Raw genomic sequence first — 24,796 nt, forward strand, 5'->3', positions numbered from 1 at the left:
TTAGCCCCAGGGTAGGCCTCCTGCTTTGGGGAAGGGCCAAAGCCTTGGCCCCAGTGTGCCAGTGGCAGCCTGGGCTGCAGGGGCAGAGCTCTGCTGCTTGCAGGAGGGATGAGCTGTGCCTGCTTCATGTCTCCTTGCATCGGGAGAGGCTGCAGGGCACGGATAGAGTCTGTCTGTTAGATCTTTAATATCGTTTGGGGCTCTCAAAGCTGCTTGAAATGAGGATGTTGCAGCATGAGAACTACTATCTCCACATATCTGAGAAATCACCAGCACTTCCAGCTTAAAGCAAGATAATTCTAGGATCCAGCAAGCGTCTTGGGCGCTGTCGGGAAGGTCAGGCAGGTGCGCTGGCATCGGGTGCCTCCACGCCGCAGCTTCTTTCGCACTGCTGCTGGCAGAGGCGCGCAAGGGGTTCGCAGCTGGTGCTTCCTGCCGGGGCTCCAGGGCAGCTCCCGGTCCCGTGGATCGCTAGCGATTGTCGTTTGGGTTCCCGCGGCTTGTGCGCTGTGGCGGAGGAGCCCTGGGCCGCGCTGGATGGAGGCACCGCGCCCGCCATCCGCTCGCCCGCGCGGGGGGACCCTGCGGAGGTCGGGGCCGAGCGCAGCCCCGCGCCCCCCTCCCAGCACACTTAAGGCGGGTTTGTCCCCCAGCCCCCGCCCCCGTTTATTAACGGGACTCGGGTCGTTGCTGCTGCTATAGCGATCTGCCCCCGGGAGCTGCGCCGGCAGCCGCCGTCCTTGGAGCTTTGGTCGGGGAAGGGTTTAACCCCTCGCGTCTGGGATCGCCCGTCACCGCGGGGAAGAGGCAGCCCAAGGCCTGGGCAGGGTGGGGTTGAGTATTCGGGCAGCGAAGGGTTTGTTAGGCTGCGGTCCCTTGGGATGGGGAAAAGGAAGGAAAAAAGTCTGGCCTCGGCAAGGCTCGTGGCAGCACAAGAGCCAAACCTGCGGCGAACAAAGCAGCTGGGAGAGACAGCGAGGCTGGGAGAGCTCTGCCGGCATGTCCGGGGCTGCTCCCTCCGGGGAGCGATGGTCTTTGGCCAGATCCCAAAGGTAGCTTGTGCCCGTTAGGAACTTGCCCACAGCAGGGAAGCCAAGTCGCAGCGTCTCATCACTGATGCATTCCCAGGAGGTTTCTGCCTTTAAATACCGTGCCCGGAGCAAACTGCGGAGAGACGCGCCGGAGCCAGCAGCTCCCTTGCTGCGGGTGCTGCCCCAGGTCTTCTTGTAAAAAGATTGAGGATGAGGGGCTGAAGTGCATCCCTGTTTCAGCCCTACTTTCTTTGGGCTGAGGAGGGCAATGGTTTGGGAATTCAGAGGTCACAACTGTCCCTGGTCCCTGTGGAAGGAAGCTGGGACAAGAAAATCCCCGTAGAGAAGAGGACTTGGCCACCTTGCAGTCTTCTGTAAAGGAGAGACCAGGAGCCCAGACTCGGAAGCACAGACTCCCACTTGTGTGTAGAGATAGAGGAGGCCTCACCATCACTGACCAGAAAGACATAGGAAAGAAGGCTGCAAGTGGGGAGCAGTCTGGAGACCTCAGTTAGTTCTTGCAGGGCTTTATCACATGTGAGAAATAAAACAAGCAATAAAGCTAGGGGCAGGCCTTATACTTTGCCTACCATTTTTCCTTGTAGAATAACTTAAGAAAACATGGACAGGCTTTTTTCCCAACCTTACCTCTCCAGCCCCAGTGCCTGATTCCTGGCCTCAGGCTTTGGAAAGAAGAAAATTTCTTGATGTACAATTACACTACTACCTTTGCAGCTCTGGTGCTGGTTATAAAGGGAAGGTTCAGGCTTAAATTGTGAAGAGGATGGACAATAGCAGTGGCTCCAAGTGTAACCAAGACTACTGATCTTTATTAAACTTTTTCCAACAAAAACAACATTAGGGAAACTCTTAGAAAGCAACAATCATCAATGAACCCTTTCCATGTATTCAGATAGAAAGTCTTTATTTGGGATGCAAAATTCACGCTAGGAAGCTAGTAAATGCCAGCTTCACAATTATCTCAGCAATCTTTATCTGGCTCCCATGTGTCTAATGCGGAATTAATGAAAAATTTACACATTATTTTCTTCATATGATCCTGAGTCACTCAGTGCCCAGGAAGTTGCATCCTTAGTCCTGACATTTTGCAGACTTTGAATGATTGATTAAAGCATTTAAATAGCATACTTCAAACAGAAGGGTGGTGGTGGTTGTTAAATATAATTATGGTTGTTTAAATGTAATTATTTTTACATTTTGACTAATTATAAATGGATATTATTATTGGAAGAACAAAATTTGTTTATCGGGGTTTGAATTCTGCAGTCATCAGGAACAAACACAGCAGGTAATGAGTTTGGCAATAAAATGCCAGCCTTCAGTATAGACCAGATTTAGCACCACCCTTTCTCTTTGTATCACACTTCCTTCCTCCCACGAGCTCAGCCCACTCAAAACCTGTATAATTTCTTCCTATAAAAGGATGTGCCTGTTCTGCTCAGTTTTCTAAAACCTTTATTTCCTAAATATGCTCCTCAATAGGAACACTCATATTGGATTTACAGGCCCATTTTATCACTCTTACTAGGATGGGTGGGGATGCAAGAACTGAAAAGGTTGGGGTTGTTTGACTTACCGTGAAGGGGAGAGGCCCACAGTGAACAATCTGTGAACAGGAGAGTGGGAGCCTCTGGGTAAACTGATGTTGTAGAAGAGTAGTGTGGTCCCTGGGCAAACACATCCATGGAAGAACAGGTACTGACTGTTCTTCCTCCAGTTTCCCTTTTTAAATATTTTATTCAGAAAGGAAAGGAGTGGGGGAGGAGGATTATTCTTTTCTTCACTTATTTAAGCTCCCTGAATCTCTAATGAACAATACTCAGCCTTAAAAAAACCCCAAAAAACTCCAAAGAGTAGCCAACAAACAGAATAATTTTTCTGCAAAGTCTCACCATGTAATAAGGGTATCTCTGCATATCTTCAAATGATATGCACATTTTCAAAATTAAGATTTTCAAATCTGACTTGCATAGGAATTTATGTAGCAGAGTAGTCATGAGATCTGCTTCTCCCAGATAAAGGGTGGTTTTTGCACTTAGAGACCAAAACAACATCTTATCAATTTATTTATTTATTTAAGCTGTATCACGCAGTTGGCTCATTTCTGTGATTTTCACAAACACCATCAGGTTTCCTTTAAAACTGCTCCAGTGCTCCAGTCAAAGTGTCTTTTCCCCCGGAGAAATTATTATCAATGACCTACTTCCCCTCCATGTGTTATTTTTCATCTGTCCAAAGCTCCAGCATCTTTGATTGCTTTGGCATTACTTCTTTATCCTTTCCTGGGTTTGCAACATCATCACATTTAGTGTCAAACGGTAAATTTTATTTGTGTGATGTTTTCTCTGCTTGGCCTGTTAACTGGGAATTGGGCACACATCCCTTATAGTAACAGGAATTTCAAAGAAACCATCTCTTCATCTGCTTAGGAACTCCAAAAAGATGGGACCTAGGCTCACCAGTGCCTCCTGCACTGACACCCAAACTCTTCCAAACTTTGGCCCTAAGATTGAAAAAGCCCAACAAAGATTATGCACTGGTTAATACATTTGTAACCTTTGTATATAGAGTCCTCAAAAATACTTATCTAAGATGTGAGAGATGATATTTTTTAGCTTCTCAGTGATCTGGGAACCAACCACTCAAATCAGGATCAATTCAAATGGAAGTTTAATTTTACAAAAGTATAAATTTATGCCTAATTAGGCACATCCCTTTTTACATTCCTCGTGGACTCCCCAGCCATAGTGACACGTTCTCAGTAGCATTACCATGCCTGGGGAATGCTGATTGCTGCCATGACTGAGCACCTTTCGAAGCCAAGATCTCCAACACAGAAATTTCAGCCTAGGGCTACAGTATGGTGCTGTTTACCATTACCTTTTGTCTACATTTTTAATTAGGTTCCATTCCATCTGATCTGCCTTTACCCAAGTCAACCTGAAATTATTTTTCAAGACCGCACAAGAGGCCTGGCCTTCATCATTGACATAGTTACAGCCTCAGTTGGTTACAATTGCCATTTAATTCATCTAGGCTCACCTACCTGTACATGCCCATGCTGCCCAGAGCTCAGGAGGGGTTGTTTACATATTTTTTTTAACTTCAACATTTGTTAAATTATTTCACTGTGTGCCCAATATAGACTTTCCAGATACTAATCTCCAGAATCACCTTTTACCTGAGCCACGCAGGTCTTTTAAGTTTAGAGGTATTAGTGAATACATCCCCATGCTGGAGGGCCACACAGCCTTTATTTAACTCTTGCAGCTCATAGATAACCTCAGGCAGTTTCCAGGTAACTCGGAAATTACTGAGAGCGCAGTCCGCGGGGGTTCAACAACCACGCTTGTCCCGGGCGCCCCGGAGGAGCCTTGTGCGAGCGGCAACAGCATCCAACGTGCGGAGATGCTCATGAACTGCGGAACCACGCCGTCGGCGTTCGCTCGGAGCTCCGGGTGCCCCCAGAACATCGCACCCCGCCGCACACGAGCGCCTGTCCCGTGACAAATGCCGTGACAAACGCCGCCGGGCGGAGGGCGGGGCCGCGGCCGCGGGAGGAGCGTGCCCGCAGGGACCGCAAGGACCGCGCCGCCCCCGCTATCCCGCGCCCGCCGCGGCCGCGGGAACGCGCCCGGTGTCCGGCCGCCCCTCGGGGAGGGCGCGCGCCCGCCACCGCCGGCGGAAGCATTGCTGCGCGGCCCCACGCGCGAGCGGCGTGTTCTCCCTCGCGCACGGGCAGGGGAGGGGCGGGAAGGGCGTGGCCCAGCGGCGCCGGGGAGCGGAACTGCGTCGGCGGGCGGGCCCGGCCAATCGGCAGCGCGCCGCTGGCGGGGCGTCGCGAGGCGGCCGAACCGCGCGGCCGCCGCCGCCACCGCCCTCCCGCCCCCCCCGCCCGGCTCTCCGGCCGCGCGGCTGCGCTCCGGTACCGGCCTCGCGGCGGCCTCTCCCCGCGGGGGGAAGGAAGGAGCAGGGGGAACGTGCGCGGCCCACGTGACGGGCCGCGGCGGCCAATGAGGACAGCAGGAGGTCGCGCGTGGCGGGCGAGGCCCGCGTGGGCTGGGGCGGTGCCGGGCAGCGCGCGGAGCTGGCGGCGCGCGGAGCCAGGTAAGAGCCGCCTCCTTCCCCCTCGCAAGTTTTTCACTCGAGGTGGTGCGAGGCGTGCGCGCATCACGTGAGCGCGGCGGCCGCCCAATCACGCGCCCGCGCGCGCTGCCTCTCCGCGCGGCCGCCGCCGCGTTTGAGGCGCGGGGGCCGCGCGCGGAGCGGGGCGGGAGCAGCGGCCGCGCGCTCTCCTCGCGCGCCTCCGCGCCGCTCCGCCCGGGGCCGCGGGCGGGCGGGACCCGGGGGCGCGGGCAATGGGCAGCGGGCGGCGGTCACCTGACCGGCGTGGGGTTAACAGCGACCGAGCGGCCCCGCGGCATCCGGGCTCTCCGGCCGGCAAAGGTCGGGTGAGGCCCGGCCCCGGGCAACTGCCGCTGCTCCCAGAGCCATCGCGCTCCGAGGGACTGTACCCTGGTGGAGGCGTGGCCGGCGCCACCCGCGAGGCGGGGCTGGGCTGCCGGGAGAGCCTTTCCCGGGAGCGGCCGCGGTGCCCCTCGGGTGCCCCGGGACGGCGGGCAGGGGCGGGGCGGGCAGCGCGCGTGCGCCCCGGCACGTCGCAGGGGGCAGCGGCTGTTGGTGCCCTTTGGAGCCGCCCCCGGTTAAACTCCTCGTCCTGAGCTGATGCGGAGTTTAAAAGGGGGCTGAAACGCAAAGGCCAGCTCAGGGAGTAGGTTGAGCCCGGGGAGATAAGTAGCTTCTCATAACGTGGCTGGAGCTTCTCGCGTGACTTCTTAAGATGTCAAATCTTACACAACAGTCACGCTGCCTCACTCCCAGTGTGAACTGTCTGAACTCGCAGGCCGTCTGTAATCGCACTTGATGGAACAGGCTAAAGCCCCAAAGATTTGAAGTTGCTGCAGACTCTGAAAAGCAGAGGTTGTGTAAAGAAGAGGGCAGACTCTGATGCTTTGGTCTTGTCACTTCCAGGTGTTCTGTCCAGTGCAGCCTCAACACCCTTTCAGTGCCCTCACCACAGTGCCTTGTGAGTTTGTACTAAGGACTGGAAAGGGAAATTGATTCTGCTTGAAAAGTGTTACTGTGGGTGACCATTTTTGTGCCTATGTGGGAAGAAACATAGTTCTTAGGCCTGCCAGAGATGGGCAGTGTTCATTCATTTCTATATTCGATCTGGCAGCAGTTGGCTGTTAACCACACCTACTGCTGGCTCAGTGTTGGTGCAATGCTGTTGTGCCTGCCATGGGAGGCAAATGTGCAACTGGAGGAAACCAACCTTAGTCTCACTTGTAAATAAACTTGTGTGGTCACCTACCAGAAAACAAAAATTGAAATTCTTTCTCTTTAAGGTTATGTAATTTCTTCATTTACACGCAAATCCACTAGATCATTTCTGAAGTATGCAGTTGTGTGTGTTGGCTTTTTCAGATGTAATTTCCTAAGGAATGGGAAGTCAAAGACGTTCTTCTTAGAGGGCAATGAAATAGATCTCTGCCCAGAGGAGTGAGAAAGAGTTCTACTCTAAGAGGAAGCTGTTTTCTGGCTGCTCTTTCATACATGGCAGAGGATCTACTAAAAAAATTCAGCCATGGCATGTGTATAGAGAACAGTGCCATTAGCTGTGGCACCAGCAAGGCTTACTTGGTGTCTTTTTCTTCCGTAATTAAGGATGTGTTGTGATGTGTGGGTTTGCTTTTTTCTTCTTTAAGACTGGGTGACCTTAGAATAAAGAATCAAGTTATGGTGGTGGAGTTGCTCTTCTCTCTCCACAGAAAGATGGAATACACTTTCACTGCTTGATTTCGGCTGGTTTTAGTACCTGTGATAAATCCTTGAAATATCTTTTGCTGAACTGGATAAGGAAGAATGCAATGAAAATTATATGTGTGAAAAGGCTGATGAAGGCTTGTTATGAGAAGAAAGCAACCCGAAGAAAGTGATTTTTGTTTTTTGGGGTTTTTTTTGTTTGTTTGTTTTCTGTCTTCTTTTTAAGATTAAGCCCAAACCAGAAAGGCAGCAAGGGATGTGAGCAGCCTAAAAGACAGAAAATGAATGTGGTAGCCACCTATCTACAATGAAAATCCATTCATTGCTACAGTCACTATCTTAAGGAAAAGCCAGTTTGGAGAATGACAAGATTGTGAGCCAATTACTGTTAAGTACTTCTGATGATGGAATTGTGCTGTTTTGCTCACTCATGTAGTACAGTGCTTTCTGCTAATACAGTGTGGTCTGCCTGACCACAGGGTAAGTCAATTTATAATGAATATGGATATAAACCTGGAACATGTCACCAACAGCCTGGACTTTATTTGGCATCACTCTCCTTTTTACCATAACTAAAAAGGGGAATACAGGTTCTTTGGTAGTTCTAACTTGATGAGCCATTAGTGACTCTGTAGCAATGACAATTGCTATAAAGTAGCTGGATGAATAGGATAGTCCTGACCTCAGGGGAGGGCTTTTTATATGCCTCTTTTTTTATTTTTTCTATGATGCAGACAAGATTCCCAACTGAAGATTCACATATGTGATAGATGTTCCTCATGATGGCCATAAAGGCCAAAATCCATCAAAATAGTGCTATTTCAGCTGATTATGGCTTGTTTCTGCCAGTGTTGGGTGGCAAAAAGCGTAAAACATTGCTTTATTATTTTGTTTTATAATTTTTGGTAGTTGAAATAATAGTATATTGAAAAAATACAGCATTCATTGAATGTATGAGTAATAGGCATATCATCGACTGATAGAATATGGAAAGGAATGTAAAATATATTAGGTTAAATGTAGCATGTTGTATACAGATTAAAAAAGAGCATTTATTTCTGGTGAATGCTGGCTTTTCTCTCTGCCCTCTCACCAGTGGTTCATACTTCATATAATCACAAAATCATGTAGATTGGAAAAGGCCTTCAAGATCATCAAGTCCAGACTTTGACTTATCACCACCTTGCCAACCAGATCATGGCACTAAGTGCCACATCCAAGTTTGTGTGTTTCCATTTTGCAGTCTTCAGTGTTTGGGAAGAGTTTCCCAAAAGTTTGGGTAACTCTTGATAGGTGCAGAATATTGTGCACTATACATTGCAGGATTAATGCTGTTTAACAAACTCTTGACTTTATAGGGGGCTTAATGTTCAGACTCTTGTGGCAAAGTACAAGTATTGGAGAGGTGAAGCAGGTTTTTCTCCCTCCCCTCCCAGGTATGTGCCCTGTTCCTCCAATAGCAGCTGCTGCTTTTGCAGGCATGCAGCTCTCAGTTAGTGAAGCACTTTTTAAACTACACCTATTTGTCCTGCAATAGTCAGGGCTCTGAGTGTTAAGTGAATTTGGTTTTGTATAAAGCAGTGCTCTGGGCTGAAATCTGGCGATGCACAAGCTGTGCCGTACTTGCTGTGGGGATAAGCACTTTCTTTCTGCAGCTGGAGCAGGTGTTTCAGCTCAGCATGTTTGTATCAGCAAGAAAAGTTAAATCTGAAAAAAAAAACATTTTTCCCCCCTACAGCAGTCCATTTCTTGCAATAATTTTTTTCTTAATCTCACTTTTTTTGCTAGATTGTACCAACACTTACATCTTTAATCTTCTTGACACTGAATTATACTTCATCACTATAGCTAAAGGAACAACTTAAGCTGATTTTCTATCATAAATAACATTATGTAAACTTTTTTTAAAGTACGTTGGGACTGGGATTCTCTTGCCTAAGGACAGAGGTGTGGAGCTATCATAGATGCTGCAGGTTATTAGAGACGTTTGTGTTGAACATTCAGTTCTAGGAGACCAATGCTTGCTTAGAGAAGCAGTTGGAGGCCAGTGGGGCTGAGTATGGCATAGGAAATGGGACTAGATGACTTTCTACATGCAGTTTAGTCCATCCCAGAGTTTCCAAATTAACAGGGTGCTATTGTTAATCATTCTCCAAAGTGGCAAAACATTGTCTAAAGAAAGCAGGGTTTTTGTATTTTAACTCTTCTAGTGTGCACATTGCACAATACTTCTGACTGTAACATGACTAGATTTTCAGGTCTTTAAATGTTTGTGGATTTGGGTTTTTTGGGGTTTTTTTTAAAGGCTAAAAATTGGGATTTTGTAAGGTTGCTAGGGCTGCCAGGTCATAGTTAGTAATAAATTTGTACACTGCTGTAATAAACTGCTGACTGCTGCTTTGGGGTGTAACATTGGCACAGTTCATTTTGATAGCTGTTGTTTTCAGCTAGTGAGTGTAGTTTTAGCTAGTGCTCGGTTTTAGCTAGTGAATTTGAGAGCTGAAAGCCTTATTTATGCTCCAGTAATGCCTTTCCAAGTAGTGCCTTTCCAAGTATACAGTGTGTATACTGTGGTGTATCTATTTGTGTAGCAATCTTTGTATTTGAACTGAAAAGGGGATTGTTAACAAAAAATGTAATAGACACCTCTTTCGTGTTTTCCACAAGTTGGCAACTATTCTGTTTTGTGTAACTATGGCTACAAGGTATGTTGCTCTCACACATAGGTATCTTTAGCAAAGCGTTGTTACCCTCCAGCTTGTGATTTGTTACTGAATCTTTACTGATTTTTTTTTGGACATATGTTAGACATAACAGTGGCTGAAGAACACAATTTGTTGCTGCAGCTCCAGCTAGCAATCTCTAGGCTGCAGGGTGGTGAAAGTTACAGTCTCTGTGTTACTTGTAGCGTGTAGGCCTGAACTCGTGCTTTATGCTTGTAGGCGTTACTGAGAGGGGTGCTATTCACTGCAGACTGAAAGGCAGTTTGTAAAGACTGTAGTTCATACTTTCAAGGTGCTGCAAAGCCCGGAATATGTCTGGAAGAAGCATTTTGGAGAAGACTGTACTTCTGGTAGTGAACTACAGGCTGGGGACAGAGAGGCTGGAGAGCAGAAAGGGACCTGGGAGTTTGGGTTGACAGGAAGCTGAACATGAGCCAGCAGTGTGCCCAGGTGGCCAAGAAGGCCAATGGCATCCTGGCCTGTATCGGGAACAGTGTGGCCAGCAGGACCAGGGAAGTGATTCTTCCCCTGTACTCAGCACTGGTGAGGCCACACCTCAAGTTCTGTGTCCAGTTCTGGGCCCCTCGGTTCAGAAAGGACATTGAGGTGCTGCAGCAGGTCCAGAGAAGAGCAATGAGGCTGGTGAAGGGACTGGGGCACAAGTCCTATGAGAAGAAGTTGAGTGAGCTGGGGCTGTTTAGTCTGGAGAAGAGGAGGCTCAGGGGAGACCTCATCACCCTCTACAACTACTTGAAAGGAGGTTGTAGACAGATGGGCATTGGTCTCTTCTCCCAGGAAACCAGCAGTAGGACAAGAGAGCATGATCTTAAGCTCTGCCAAGGGAAGTTTAGGTTGGATATGAGGAAGAAATTTTTTACAGACAGAGTAATCAGACATTGGAATGGGCTGCCCAGGGAGGTGGTGGATTCACTGTCCCTGGAGGTTTTTAAGGTGAAACTGGATGTGGCATTTTAATGCCATGGTCTAGTAACTGTGGTGGTGTTGGATCAAGGGTTGGACTTGATGATCTTGGAGGTCTTTTCCAACCTGGTTGGTTCTATGATTCTACAATTTCAAATACAACCATCACGTTACTGGCTAGTATGAGGTAACTCTCCCTGATCATGGAGGACAGTGTTCAATAGGTGCAAACCAGTTAATTTCTGTGCTGCCAATTGGTTTTCTACTGATCTAAATGGGATGTAGTTCTTTACTGCAGTATTCTTCTTTCTTGTCAGCTATAAGCTGCTTAGAACTGGGTTACTTAAGCTGTGGCAATCTACAGTACTGCTGTGACTTCTACAGGTTAATCTGTTCTCTTGATAAACTGGGGGTTCTGCTTTTGCTGCAGGCAAGCATTTCTACCTGCCTTAGGTAAAATTGTAGCAGAATCTCTGGCAAAGTCAACAGTAGCATGTGGCTTATGGGCAGTGTCTGCTCTTCTGGTCTTTGTCTGCTCTTAGTCATACAAATGGCCCTCTTACTGAAGAAAAGACTTGTTTCTGTATTGTTGCTGTTCAGAAACATTTTGGGTAATACAAAATAGTGTCTGTACCCTGTGGCCCTAAAAGTTGATGACTGCTATACTGAGTATGTGATTCTTGTAGGTATAAAATGACTATTCCTGAAAATGGTGTAATTATTTCTGACTGGATTTGTTAAGGGAAAAATACTGTGCTAGGTCCAGCAGCTTGAGGCTGCTGCAGCTCCACGCCCCCAGGTATAACCAGTTGTAAGGCTGAAAATGTATTCCTGGTGGGCACAAGCACAGAGAGCACGTGCACACATGACATTTACATGAAAACATGTCTGGCCACACCAATCAGGCAGACACACAGATACTTAGAGGAACACAGCAATAACAGCCTTATCTTGCTCCCTTCCCTGTCTGAGCAGGAGGAGATCACACATATGCATAGATATACATATATATATATCTATATGTACTGAGAAGATACCTCCAGCAGCTGACCTTGGACACCAGCAGTTGGTTCCAGGATCCCAGATTCCCTGGTTGCTGGTGTGTGGACACTTAGACTCCTGAGGCCATACTACTGTTCCCAGCACTGGCACATGCTGTCTTGTCTCTTGCCTGGCTGAGACTGCCCTGGTTACCTGATGTCCAACACCCCTCCACCTACACGGCCTTGCCCTTTAGAGAGACATAAGTGTGCATGCACATGCAGAGCTGGTGGTACTCCCCTGGTCCTCTATACAGACCTTTGTTACTGTTTTGGTGCACATTTGTCAAGTGTCTCAGAAATGTATTTCATTTAGTTATGTGCTTCTGAGATGATTTCCTATAGCATAAACCTGTGTTTCCAAGATACCGTCAAAGGGGTGTTGGCCTTTTGTAACGTTGCTCTTCTTTTGCCAGTTTTCAAATCAGGCAAAAAAACCCAAATTGAGGAGCAGCCCTGTCAAAGTTAAAGTTTGTGGTAGGCAGCAGTCAGTGCAAAATTTGGATCTCCAGGTTAGTCTGGACCTTGGTGTTGCCCTAATAACTCTGATGTCTTGACTTTGTGGCACCACTGTGCTTACACAGTACTTACACAGACTATGCAGGTCTCTTTCCTTAATGGATCCATAATGGATACAGTATTGTAAAATAAATATCTTTAGTGGAAGAGGAGACTTCATGGAGGCGTTTTACCTGCAGCCGTGATGCATTTTAGTGTGAATTCTCTTAACATTCAGAATTCTGGTTTAGTGGGCTTATGCTCAGAAATGCCTGATTTATAACATGTAATTTCCATGATGTATATGAAGGCCTGCCAGTCTGAGCATCGGGGTGGCCCCTGCTCGGTGGGGTGCTGAGTTCGGGGGGGCTTTGTCAGAGTCGTGCCTGGGCTGTCCTGAGCCGCTCGTTCATCAGCGAGTCTATGACTGCACAGGGCCCAGTGTGACAGGGCTGTGTCAGCCCTCTGACGGTCAGGGTGGTGCAGGGTCAGATTCTGTCCCTAGCCTTGGCGGGGCAGTGGGAACTTTGCCAGAGGGAGGGAGACCATCGCTGCCTCCGGCTTCAGCGTTGCTTCCTCGACTGAGTGTTTCCCGGGGAAGAGGCCAGTTCCCGTAGGCGGCAACGCTGCCGAGTGCAGGCAGGCGAGGTGCGCCTTCTCTGCGCCGAGGAGCGCGGTTCTCCTTTCCCGGAGGAGGCGGCCCCTGCCCTGGGAATGGGGATGGCTGGGCGGTGCCGCCGGGGCTTGCGGGGCAGAGCGCGCCCGCTGGGGGGCGCTGTGTGCCCAGTGGGCCTCGCGCGCGCCCCTTGCGCGGCCGCGGCGGGGTCGGGGCTGCGCGCGGGGAGGCGCGCGGGGCCTCGTCGGCCGCCGGCGCGTGAGCCGTGCGCGCGCGCCCGTTCGAGAAGGTTCCCCGCGCGCACGGCGCTGCGCGGGCCGGGCCGGGTCGGGCGGCGGGCCCTGCGCGCGGCGCGGGCACGTGACGGGCAGGCGGGAGGGAGGGGGGCGCGAGCCTGTGGCGCGCCTGCGCGCGCTGCGGCGTGGTGACGTCAGCACGGTGCGCACGCACGTTGTCCCCAGCTGGCGGACACACGGTCCGCGTGAGAAAGGAAGCGGGAGGCCGCGCGCGCCTCGCGCACGGTAACGACCGGGGAGCGGGGCCGCGCCGGGGGCAGCGGCCGCGTCGCGCGCGAGCCCCGCGCGCCTCCCCGCGCGCCCCGCACCCGCCGCCCGAACTGCGAAAAGTGACACCAGGCGCGGGCACGAGGCGGCCGGGACCGGGCCCAACGGCCGCGCCCCGCCGGCCACGCGAGGCGCCGCTGCGCGCGGACCGCCTCGGGAGCGCCGGCAGAGCCCGCCCCGCCGGGCAGGGCCACGCCGGGTCCCGGCGAAGGGCGGCGCGGTTTCCTCACGTGCGCCGGTCCCGCTGCCCTCCGGCGGCCGGCGCGGGCGGTGGTTCCGGCCCCCGCCGCTCCCGGGCGGCTGCCGCGGGTGGCGGCTGCCGGCCTCCGTCCATGGGCTTCTGGCTGGGGCCCGTCCGGCAGGGAGGGGGACGGGGGGCAGAGACCCTTCAGAGCGACAAGCGCGGCTCTCGACCCGCGGCCATGACTCCACCTGCCCCGGGCGGGGCGCGCTCGCCTCTCGCCGCCGCACCCGGGGCGGCCCATGCGGGTGCTGGATCGCTCGCCCGCTCGGTCGGTGGGTGGGTGTTCAATGGGAGCGCCGCGCGCGGTGCCCGCTGCCATTGGGCGCGCGTCACGGGGCTCGCGGCGGCGGTGGCGGCGGGCGGGGCCGCCCCGGGGCTCGCGCGCCGCCAGCGGTCCCCTTCCCGCGGTGCCTCCGGGCGCCGCCCGGCCCGGAGCGACGAGCGCGGGGCTGCGGTCCCGTCCGCGGGGCGGGGAGTTTGCGTTGGTTTGTGTGTTTGTTTGTTGAGACGGACGTTCTCACGTCCGATTGTCTCGTTTTGAGCGGGTCTTGGTGCGACTTGGAGCGTGTTTGGCCGCTGCTGTCTGGCTGGGTGCTGCTTCTCCAGTACGGCGTCTGCGTGTAGAGAAGGAAAATACTTGAAGCTGTTTAGAACTTCGGTTTCAACAAATACACTCATTTTCCCTGAAATACTAGATTAGAGTCTATGTGCTACAACAAAACGGTGTGTGACCGAGTGTAACAAAATGTGTGAAATTGCTCGTGTAGTAGACCGTGTTGGCACTGAAGTAACACGTTTTGGCTACTCTAACTGCACATAATCACTGTAACCACACACATCTTCGACTGATTTGATACTGTGTGTGGCACTTGTGGCAGAAATAACTGTAACTGTTGCTCAGTAGCTCTTTATATGCATAGAATTTTTACTGAGTACGTGATTGTTGAGGTTTTTTGTTTTTTTTTTTTTGTAGGTGTAAGTTCTACCTCAAGTAGATTTAAAGGTACAGGCCTTCTACATATCTTAAATCAGATTTGAAATCACTTCAGTAGTTTATTTCCTTCATCAGCCAATACAATTGAGGTATATATTGCAGAGAATAATGTGAACTCACTGTATGACTGTACATTCACTGTACATATGAACATGTTGTATGTGTATATAGAGAGGGTAAGTTGATGGAAAACCACATACAACTTAGGCTGTGATTTCTTTCTCCCCTCTCTGTATTTTTGAGATTTATTTTTCTATTGTGTTTGTATAGATGAACATGAAAAAGGTTATTTTGGGGATAGCATTCTGTATTGCTGGGACTTAATATGTGATCTACTGAAAAAGCAGAGCAACATTCTGAAATTAGAAAATATGAAGATGATTTTGAATAGCTAATTCATTTTGTATCCTAGACTCTCTTAAGGAGTTCTCAGTGGGTAGGTGGTTGCGGATATGTTTGTGGGGAAGAATTTCCTCTGGAAACTAAAACTGAAAACCAAATCTCGTAACTTCACAGGTATCAAAATCTGTGCAGAACAGTTTTTGGTTTATTTCCTCTGATTTAACTTTTACATTGACTTTTAAAGTAGGAAGTATAAAGAGTGGAAATAAATTTCTCCTCTTTCCTAGGTGTCCAGAACATTTATCATGGGGTATAAATTGCCTCCTGAGCTTGAGGTCGTTTGCCACATGCATGTGGCAGCTGGTTTGCACAGAGGAGTGTTTCTTCCTACCATACCCCAGTCCTAACAAAGTAAACATGTCTTATTAAATATCCAATTCATTTAAAACTTGTGAATTTAATTCTCTGGAAAAAAATATGATTGTTTTCCAGCAGCTAACTCATAGAATCATAGAATGGTTGGGAATGGAAGGAATCTTAAGGGTCACCTAGAGCCAACCTTCCTGCCAGGGACACCTTCCACTAGACCAGGTTGCTCTGAGCCCCATCGAGCCTGGTGTTGAACACTTCCAGGGATGAGGCATTCTCTGAGTAATCCGTTCCAGTGCCTTACCACCTTCACAGTAAAGAATGTCTTCTTAATATCCAAACTAAACCTACTGTCTTTCATTTTGAAGCCATTCCCCCTTGTCCTGTCACTGCATGCTTTTGCAAACAGTTCCTCTCCAGATTTCTTCTAGATCACCTCTATGTACTGAAAGGCTCCCCAGAGCCTTCTCCAGGCTGAACAACCTCAACTCTTTCAGCCTGTCTTCACAGGTGAGGTATGCAGCCCTCTGAATATCTTGGTGACTTCCTCTGGACTCGCTCCCAAAGGCCGATATCCTTCCTGTTCTGGGAATGACCCCAGAGCTGGGTGCAACACCCCAGGTGGGGTCTCACCAGAGCAGAGCAGAGGGGCAGAATCCCGTCCCTTGACATGCTGGCCATGCTGCTTCTGGTGCAGCCCAGGACACGGTTGGTTTCTGGGCTGAAGTGCACATTCATTGCCAGCTCATGTCCAGCCTCTCACCCACCAGCACCCTCAGGTTCTTCTCAGCAGGGCTGCTCTCCATCTGTTCATCCTCCAGCCTGGATTGATACAGGGGGTTGCCCTGTCCCAGTTGCAGCATCTTTGCACTTGGTCTTTTTGAACCACTTCTCTTGAGTGTTTATTCATCCAAGTCCCTTTGGATGGCATCCCATCATTTAAGCAAGTTAGCTTCACCACTGACTTTTCAAATATGGATCCCTGGGGGATACCACTTGTCCTGATGTCCATCTGGACATTGAGCCATTTACCACTACTGTCTGGATGTGATCATCCAGCCAATTTCTCATCCACCAAACAGTCCACCTACCAAATCCATTTCTTTCCGATTTAAAGTAGTGTGTCACAGGGAACTGTGTCAAAGGCTTTGTGGAAGTCCAGATAGACAACATCCATAACTCTTCCCTTGTCTACCAACGTACTCACTCCTTTGTAGGAGGCCACTAGATTGGTTAGGCAGGACTTGCCCTTGGTGAAGCCGTGCTGGCTGTCCCATATCACCTGTCCTCCATGTGCCTTAAGCACAGCTTCTGGGAGGGGATCTGTTCCATGATCTTTGCAGGCACAGAGGTGAGCCTGACAGGTCAGTAGTTCCCAGGGTCCTCCTTTCTACCGTTTTTAAAAAACAGGTGCAGTATTTCCGTTTTTCCAGTCACACAGGGCTTCACTTGACTGTCATGACATTTGGAATGTTATGCAGAGTGGCTTGGCACATCAGCCAGTTCCCTCAGGACCCTGGGATGCATCTCAACTTCTAGCGGTGGTGATTTACTGTGATCTCTGATTCCCACCAACTAGACTTTTGATACAAGAATCAATCATTTTTTGTCAGTATTGTATTCCAACTGTAATAAGGATCAAAACGCAGACATCTGGATGTGGGAATAGCATTCTCATGGTTACCAGAAGTGCTTGTTTTAAATTTTCACACATAGAAATGTACAGGCTATTTCAAAAACGAAGTAGGTTATGATTTTTTTGTTGTGGGTTGACATAATCGTTAACCTAGGAGGTAGACACACAAAAATGGGATTGTGTATATACAGATAAAAGTAACATTTTTAGTTCCCTAAACAGTGATTATACTAATCATAACAGTACAAGTATTTCTTTTTTGATTTGCATTATTTCCAGAATTCAGAAGATAAAGGTAGCTGAGGCCCAGTGCTTCACATTAATCCATTTAATCTTAGCTTCATGGCCTCTTGGGGATTAGTTTGTCTATCTTTTTCCAAAGCTTATCCATTCAAACTATTTTTTCCCTTGTTTTTGTCTCTGCCTTTGACAGACAAGTAGAAGTTCTTGGGCTGGGGAGGAGTGTAAGCAAAGAAATTCCAACCACACAAACTTAGTCATTTTCAATAAAGAAATTGAGCGAAAATGTTTTTAACATTTCTTTTTCTTTTCCTCCTTCAAATTTTTGGGAAGTTTTTGACCTCCGGGAACTCCTTCTTTCTGGCAAGACTTTTGCCTTTACGTCAGAAATGTGTCATTTGCTCTCCTGAAAACTTTTGGCTAATGTCTGAAGAGTTGAGGCAATGTCAGAAAAAAGAGCACTTTGAAATACCAAGCAAACCAAGATATTCTGTTGTGGCAAAGCATATATGAAAATGCTATTTAAAGGTCTACTGACCCCCCATGTCTTTAAGATGGAAATTACATACACTCATGCAACCTTGATTTGTTACCTCCTAACTGTAATCTATTTTATAGTACTGGTTATCTTTCAAGTTTTTAATGTGGAAAACTCTTACAAAAAGGGTGTCTCACAAGACTTAATTACTTTCTTAGATTGTATTGGAATATTTTTAACTGTGTTTTCCTTTTTTTCCAGGATGTTGAACACACATAAAAGATCATTAGAACCGTGTAGAATTTGCATTTGATTTGAGCTCGTGAGAGTGCTCATCATGGAGAAACAGCAAATTGTCTTGGCTAGCCGGGACGGCGGGACCGTGTCTGGTGCAGCACCTGCTTTTTTTGTCATCTTGAAACAACAGCAGGGAAATGGAAAAGCTGACCAAGGAATCCTGGTAGCAAACCACGATGCTTGTGCTCTCGCCAGCAGTGTATCAACTCCAGTAAAACCCAGAGTCAAGACCTGCCTCCCAGCTGACTGTGTCTCAGGGGGCATTACTGTCACTCTGGATAACAACAGCATGTGGAATGAATTCTACCATCGCAACACAGAGATGATTCTGACGAAGCAGGGGAGGCGCATGTTCCCGTATTGCCGATACTGGATTACAGGTCTGAATTCCAGTCAGAAGTACATCCTAGTCATGGACATATCCCCTGTGGATAATCACCGATACAAATGGAATGGCCGTTGGTGGGAGCCCAGTGGGAAGGCAGAACCACATGTTCTTGGGCGAGTGTTTATTCATCCGGAATCACCTTCCACTGGCCAGTTCTGGATGCACCAGCCGGTGTCCTTCTACAAACTTAAACTTACCAACAATACCCTGGACCAGGAGGGTCACATAATCTTGCATTCTATGCACCGTTATCTGCCACGACTTCACTTGGTGCCTGCAAACAAAGCCACAGAAGTCATTCAGCTTAATGGCCCTGATGTCCATACGTTTACCTTTCCACAGACAGAATTCTTCGCAGTTACAGCCTACCAGAACATCCAGATTACCCAGCTGAAAATTGATTACAATCCATTTGCTAAAGGATTCAGAGATGATGGGTTGAATAGTCGACCTCAGCGTGATGTGAAACAGAACAGTAACTCGGAATTGGAGGGAGGTGATGTTTTTAGTGCTGCTGGCATTTGTGGTCGCCCTGCTGAAGTTGATGCATTAGAAGTGCATCAGAGAAGTTTAGATTCTTCACTGATTGGTCAAAACCCATCAGACATCAAGCTTAACAAAGAGTCTTTTAATGCAGAAGGAGACTTTCTGGGTCTCCTGGACACTGACCTGTCTTCAGGTGTTATGCCAAAGCTAAAACAAGAAGTCTCTGAAAGGTGGGTTAACACTGCATTTTTGGTACAAATACTGGTTGAGTGGGATGTTTGGTAAAGAGATAACAGGATGCTCAGTGTACAGATTTACAACTAAAAGTTGCGTGACCTGAAATGGAAGAACACTTAGTATTACTATAAACTTGTCTTTGCTTGAACAGTCTTTAACAGTCTGGGCTTTCTAAGGTGTTTGAGGAGTGCAAGAGTTCAATATTATTTTCTGTGTTGCTTTAGCTCCCTTTGTTAAGAAGTGTCGAGGGATTTCTCTTAACCCTCTTAGCATTTTAGAAGGCTAAATTTATTTTTTCAGAGTTTTAAATAGCACATTGCAGTCATCAAAACACTGCCTTTCCTTTTAGGGTTGCTTGCCACAGTGACGTGCTGTCTATGTAGGTTCAGTTTGCATTAATGGACGTTGTGTAGTGTGTGGGGGTGTTCAGGTTGGGTATGTATAGGGATTGCTGCAAGGCAGTTGTAATTGGCAGCACACCACTGTTTTGTCAATAACTGCTTGGTGTGAATTTTTTTATTCCACAAAGTAGTGTGGGGTAGCCTGCCTGTTGGTAGTCAGTTGCCTCATATTTGCTGTGAGATAGGAGAATCTGCACCCACAGAAGTACTTCAGAATAACTTCCTTTTGCTAAAGCAAGCCTGGCAAGACCTATTATTTTACTGCCCTTTCACTTAGTTTCCAAAATCTAAGCAATAGAACAGAGCAGACAGTAAATAGTTAATGTGTGTCAAGAGATGCTAGAGGTACTTTGAATGTGAAGAAATAAAAAGAGTATAATAAAATAAAAGTGACATGTTGCTTCATGTCACTTTGTCACTTCAAATTACAAAGTTCTCCATACTTTGACACTTTATTGAGTTTAATTGTAATAATTCGTGAGTACTAGAATTGTTTTGAGATCTAGAGTGCCCTAACCTTTCTTCTGCAGTATTTTCCAGTGTCAGTCTGTTAGGAAGAAGAACATCTAGACTTCTTATATTCCCCAAAAATTGTGTTGTAACCCACTTTAAAGACTGAAAGCACACTGATTATAGAGAGGATGGGCTTTCTTTAATTCCTAGGAATACAGCATGGAGAAGTGTTTAGATAACTTTACATATTGGAAGTAAAACTCGAAAAAATAATTATTGACAGGTTTATTTTGCCTTCATAGTGATACTTTATTTTCCTGGAGAGGGTAATTGAAGCAGATTATTTGGAGAACTGTTTTAAGGACTCAAAGACCTTCCTAAAAAATATATGATGCAAATTGACAGACTTTATTTCTTTTGGTCCAGAGCATGTTAGATGCCTTCCTTGGTTTTGCCTCCAAGACATTTTATCTCTGAAATGTGCTAAAAGCTGCACAGACAGGAAAAGACTGCAAAGCATCTTTCTATTGTCTAGGCTTGGGAGCACGTGCCATTTGATGAATAATGGTTACCACCATCCTGAACTACCTTTAAGCATTGTCCAGCTTCTTGTTTTAGGTTTTTGTAATCTGTGTGAAAGAGTAAAATTCAGCACTTGGAAAGAAAAAATTGATCTTATCCAAGAAATGGCAGAATTGTCTTTGTATATGCTGGAGTTTTTCAGAACAGTAGTTCTCCTTTTTATTCCTGATCTATTCACAGTCTTTTTGTGCCATGTCATTGAGTTTATAAATATGTCAGCCTTTCAAGGACAGCACTGAGCCCGTGTCATTTTTATTATCAAGCTAAGCACATTAATATTTACGTATTAATGAAGACTGGACAATAGTTTTTTGTGGCAGGCAAGCTCTTAGTAGCAGTTGATAGGCTCTATCTTGCTTTTATGCAGGGTATTGATTTCTGCTGAGTTTAGGTTTGGGTGAGAGGCAGAAGTTGGGAACTGCTACCTCTCAGATAAAAGAAGTGGAGTTCCTAATGCTGTAGAGTGTGGTACTTCCCACCAATACTCAATTCTTCTGATGTTTTTGAGAATGGAACTATGTAAAAGGTTGCATATACCTGAGAGTAATTTTAATCTTGAGTTATTAGAGGATTTTAGAAGTAAAGGACTGTTTGTCTTCATATAAGGTACTATGTGGAGGTTTTTTGTGTTTTTCTTCTGTGGTTGATATTATGTTTAGTTTAATCAGGTGTGTTGTAAAGAAAATAAATGTTTAATTCAAGTTGTGGGCGCTTCTATAAGAATGCTTATGCCTGGAAACACTCAGATGTTTGGGCCATGGAAGGAGCCACAAACGAAATTTACTGGTACTAAGTGTTTCAGGCTAATGTACCACAGGTTGCTAGATTAATTCCACAAGATATCAGATTTTTCCTGCCCTTCCCCTCTGGTATATTTTGAAATGATGTGCCTAAAAAAAATTGATATGTCTTGGTACTTTCAAAAAATGAGCAGCTTAATGGTTTTTAATTTGGCAAAATGCAAGAAGGCAATTTCTCTGCTTTTACTGTTCTGTTGTGAGGATGCCAAAAACATTACTTGGGCTATAAGGAAGATGGTTTGAATATGAGCATTGTTCCATATCAGGCAAAGAAAGAGCTAGTTAAGACATTATTTCACTATTTTATGAGATCTTGGATTAAGCTGAGAATTTTGAGAGGACAGACTTTCTTGCCCATAGATGAGAGAAAGGGAAGTTTGTGACTACTTACATTGCACGTAACTTCACAAACTAAGGGCCAAATGAAATTACTTCAGTGCTAAGAAGCAACTTTTTTATTCTTTAAGAAGTTGATAATTGCATCAGAATTTTAAAACAGAAAAATGCTGCTCAGGATTTGTGCAAATACTTTATATTCTCACGCGTATGTATATGTGGGTGATACCTCACTCTTGTCACCATCTGGCTTGGTTCCAATATGCAGAATAAAACAATATTTGTGTCTAGAAGTTTCAGTTTTACAGCTGGGCTTCTTTGGTTTGGATACTGTCCAGATCCCTTATGGAAAGGTAATCCTTAGCTTACATATACACACCTTGCAAAGGATAAAGGAAAATAACCTGGGAAGTCCAGGCTTTACTGGACTTCCAACTGGAAACAATAGAACTCGGGTGAGACATTTATTCCTGGCTTGTAAGTTTTTTAGGGTCTTTTGTCTCTTTATTTTTGAGGATTTTAAGATAGAGGAGCAGATACATTCACTTTTAATTGTGGATCAGCTGTACCTATTCAACCTCTAGCTGTAATGTGACAGGATTTTCAGTTGCCAATAACCTATAGGTGGTTCGTCTTTGAATTTCTTTGACAGTTAACTCACAGAAGAAAAAAGAGGTTTTAATCTTACAAAGACTTTTTAATCTTACATTTGACATTATTAATTAAATGAAAGCTAGAAACTTTCTAATAGGAAACTCATTGTCCAGAGATGACAGTAGACAAAACAAGACAGTAGACAAAACTCTGCTGCTGCCTGCTATTCGCTCACAAGGCAGGTTTTTCTTCAAGCTTAATGCTGGTTACTTAGTGTCCTTCTGAATTGCAGAAAGTTTTTTAGATAGCTTCCCTCTCGTTCTTTAGGATCTTTATGTAAATATATAAATCTGTATCTTGATAGTCAGCTCCCTGTTTTAACACTGCAGTCTTTCTTCTCAAGGTGAAGACTCCCAGCTCCATGTTACGACTCTTGTGCGTCCCAGCTTTTCTCCCTAAAGTATGTCCTCCATCTGCAGAAGGAGGAAGCAGCCTCTTCATCCACTTGTTTTCCCCTTCCTCAATCCCAGCTGTGGGTTCAACTGAGCATAGTCATTCTTTAAAGGGGTACGGATGGATAATATTAATAATAAAATAGACACACACACATGTATACTTCCAATATATGTAAAGCAACATTTACTCTCTATATAATATAGCATTATTACAATTATGTTAAATTATATTTGAAATTGTTATAATTAACAAGTAGTATTATTTTTAATAACATTTTAATAACAAAGTTGAAAATTTGAATAATAATATAATTAAAGTTCTATGTAGTGTCTCATAAAATATATATAAAGAGAGTATTGGAATATCAGGTCATATGTTTAATAAATAAGTTCTGAGTGTAACTGCCTGCACTGTTAGTGTTCTGTAATTAATGCATGGCATATTGAATTCTGGTTAGGTTAGTACTCAGATTTGGTGAAAATGGAGCAAGATTCACCAGGATATTAACATTCTGTAAGTGTTCAAACAACAGTTGAACTTAAGAATTGTCTGTATGTGGTTTCAGGACGAATTAACTAAAATTTTAGTGCATTAAACACTCACTTGGCTTCTTATTTGCAAGCACAATGGCTTTAGTGTCTTAACAAGATACGCGTCAAACTAAGGCCGCTTCTGAGCATTTCAAACATGACAGCTTAGCATAAGTTCATGCTGAGTGAAAGAGGAAAAAAGACAAATGTCACCCTGATAGTAGAAGGGAAGGAAGTTGTGCTGCTGCCTTCAGATAAGAAATTGAATTGTTCTTAATGATGGCAATTTCTTAGGGTTTTTCGAGTGCTTACTTCTAAAAATGTAAGCTTGTAAATGACAACTAATTTCGCAGACCCACATCTGGGAGCATTTTGGAAGGTTTTTACAATATGTAACCCAGGATTATATGAGATAATGGAATTTCAGTAAAGGAAGAGATTTGATAAAGATCTTATGTTGTGTTTTGGTTTTGTCCCCTCCCTTCCACCCCAGTCCCATTGCTAGCAGTTACGAAAGCACTTCTCGTGTGGCATCTCCGTTGGACCCGAATGGACACTTTAATGTAGTCATTAAAGAGGAACCAGCAGATGACTATGACTATGACTCAAATATTTGCATACAAGGTATAACTGTGAAACAGGAAGACACAGATGAAGAAACTGATGAGTATTCCAACACTGATGATGATGATCCCATTGTACAGAAGCACCTAATGAGACGCCGTGAAACAGATGGAACTGATGGAGAATTCAGGTCTAGGAAGCGTATGCTGACCAGTCCTTCAGGTGTTGCCAAAGCAAAAATGTTAAAACTGGATAGTGGTAAGATGCCTGTGGTCTATTTAGAACCTTGTGCAGTCACAAAGAGCACAGTGAAGATATCTGAGCTGCCACAGACCATGCTTTCCTCTTGCAAGAAGGACAAATCCCCTTTGAGTGCAATCCTGGATTCTTTGCCTGTGTGTTTTGAAAATCACAAAGATTCTTACTCAGGCACTGTCACCGAGGAGTTAGTTATGAAAAAAGAATCTCCTGGGAGTAAAATGTCACAGAAATACTCTTCAATTGGAGAGGCCCAGTGGACTCTATCCAAATCACCTAATCTTAATCTCAGGGGCTCAGTAAATTGTGACTTTTCAGACAAAGAAATCTGTAGCAGAAGAAGGCCTGGTATACTGAAGAATCCTATGTCCCTCAAAGGCTCTGGTAACAATCAAAGCACCCTATCATCAGTTACAACTAAAAGAGGAAGGCCACGCAAACTGAAAATTTCCAAGGCTGGTCGACCACCTAAAGGTATAGGGAAAACTGTAATAACAAGCAAAAACACCTCTCTGGGGCCTGGGAGTATCCTTCCAGATGTTAAACCGGACCTCGAAGATGTTGATGGTGTCCTTTTTGTGTCCTTTGCATCAAAGGTAAAACCTCGCTGTTGTTGAAAAGCTTTTATAATAATATCTCATTTTTAAGCCCTTTTTGCTTGCAACTGGAGGTATATTTTGTTTTAAACTGAGTTTGGAGATTTGTGGCCTCTTTCCAAATCCGTCCTTATCTCGTGCCTATGTTATTCATAACATTTACTTACTTAGGAGCTTAGGGAAAAGTAGTGGGATCTAGAGTTCTGTATAAAAGAATTCGTACTTTTTTATTAATCAGTCTCAAGTTTTGAATAATTGGTGACAATTTGATGTGTC

The 24,796-nt window shown here is 46.3% G+C and overlaps 1 protein-coding gene across 16 annotated transcripts in view; it reads left to right on the plus strand.

The window, feature by feature from the left end:
- Nucleotides 1-4,928: 4,928 nt before the first annotated feature.
- Nucleotides 4,929-24,796, plus strand: part of MGA (MAX dimerization protein MGA) — a 64,366-nt gene continuing 44,498 nt past the window's right edge. For 2 of the 16 annotated variants that reach the window (XM_064658106.1, XM_064658107.1), the window contains exons 1-3: nt 13,866-14,566; nt 17,804-18,943; nt 23,596-24,520. In XM_064658106.1, coding sequence (XP_064514176.1) covers nt 17,880-18,943; nt 23,596-24,520 — 1,989 coding nt within the window. In that variant the 5' untranslated portion in view covers nt 13,866-14,566; nt 17,804-17,879. Of the gene's footprint in view, nt 5,160-6,083; nt 6,139-13,099; nt 13,198-13,851; nt 14,567-17,013; nt 17,510-17,803; nt 18,944-22,519; nt 22,684-23,595; nt 24,521-24,796 lie in introns of those variants that run through there. The other 14 variants (XM_064658102.1, XM_064658101.1, XM_064658099.1 and 11 more) reach the window with 13 other exon arrangements.

This window comes from Pseudopipra pipra, chromosome 6, assembly GCF_036250125.1.
Source record: "Pseudopipra pipra isolate bDixPip1 chromosome 6, bDixPip1.hap1, whole genome shotgun sequence".
NCBI classification, from domain to species: Eukaryota; Metazoa; Chordata; class Aves; order Passeriformes; family Pipridae; genus Pseudopipra; species Pseudopipra pipra.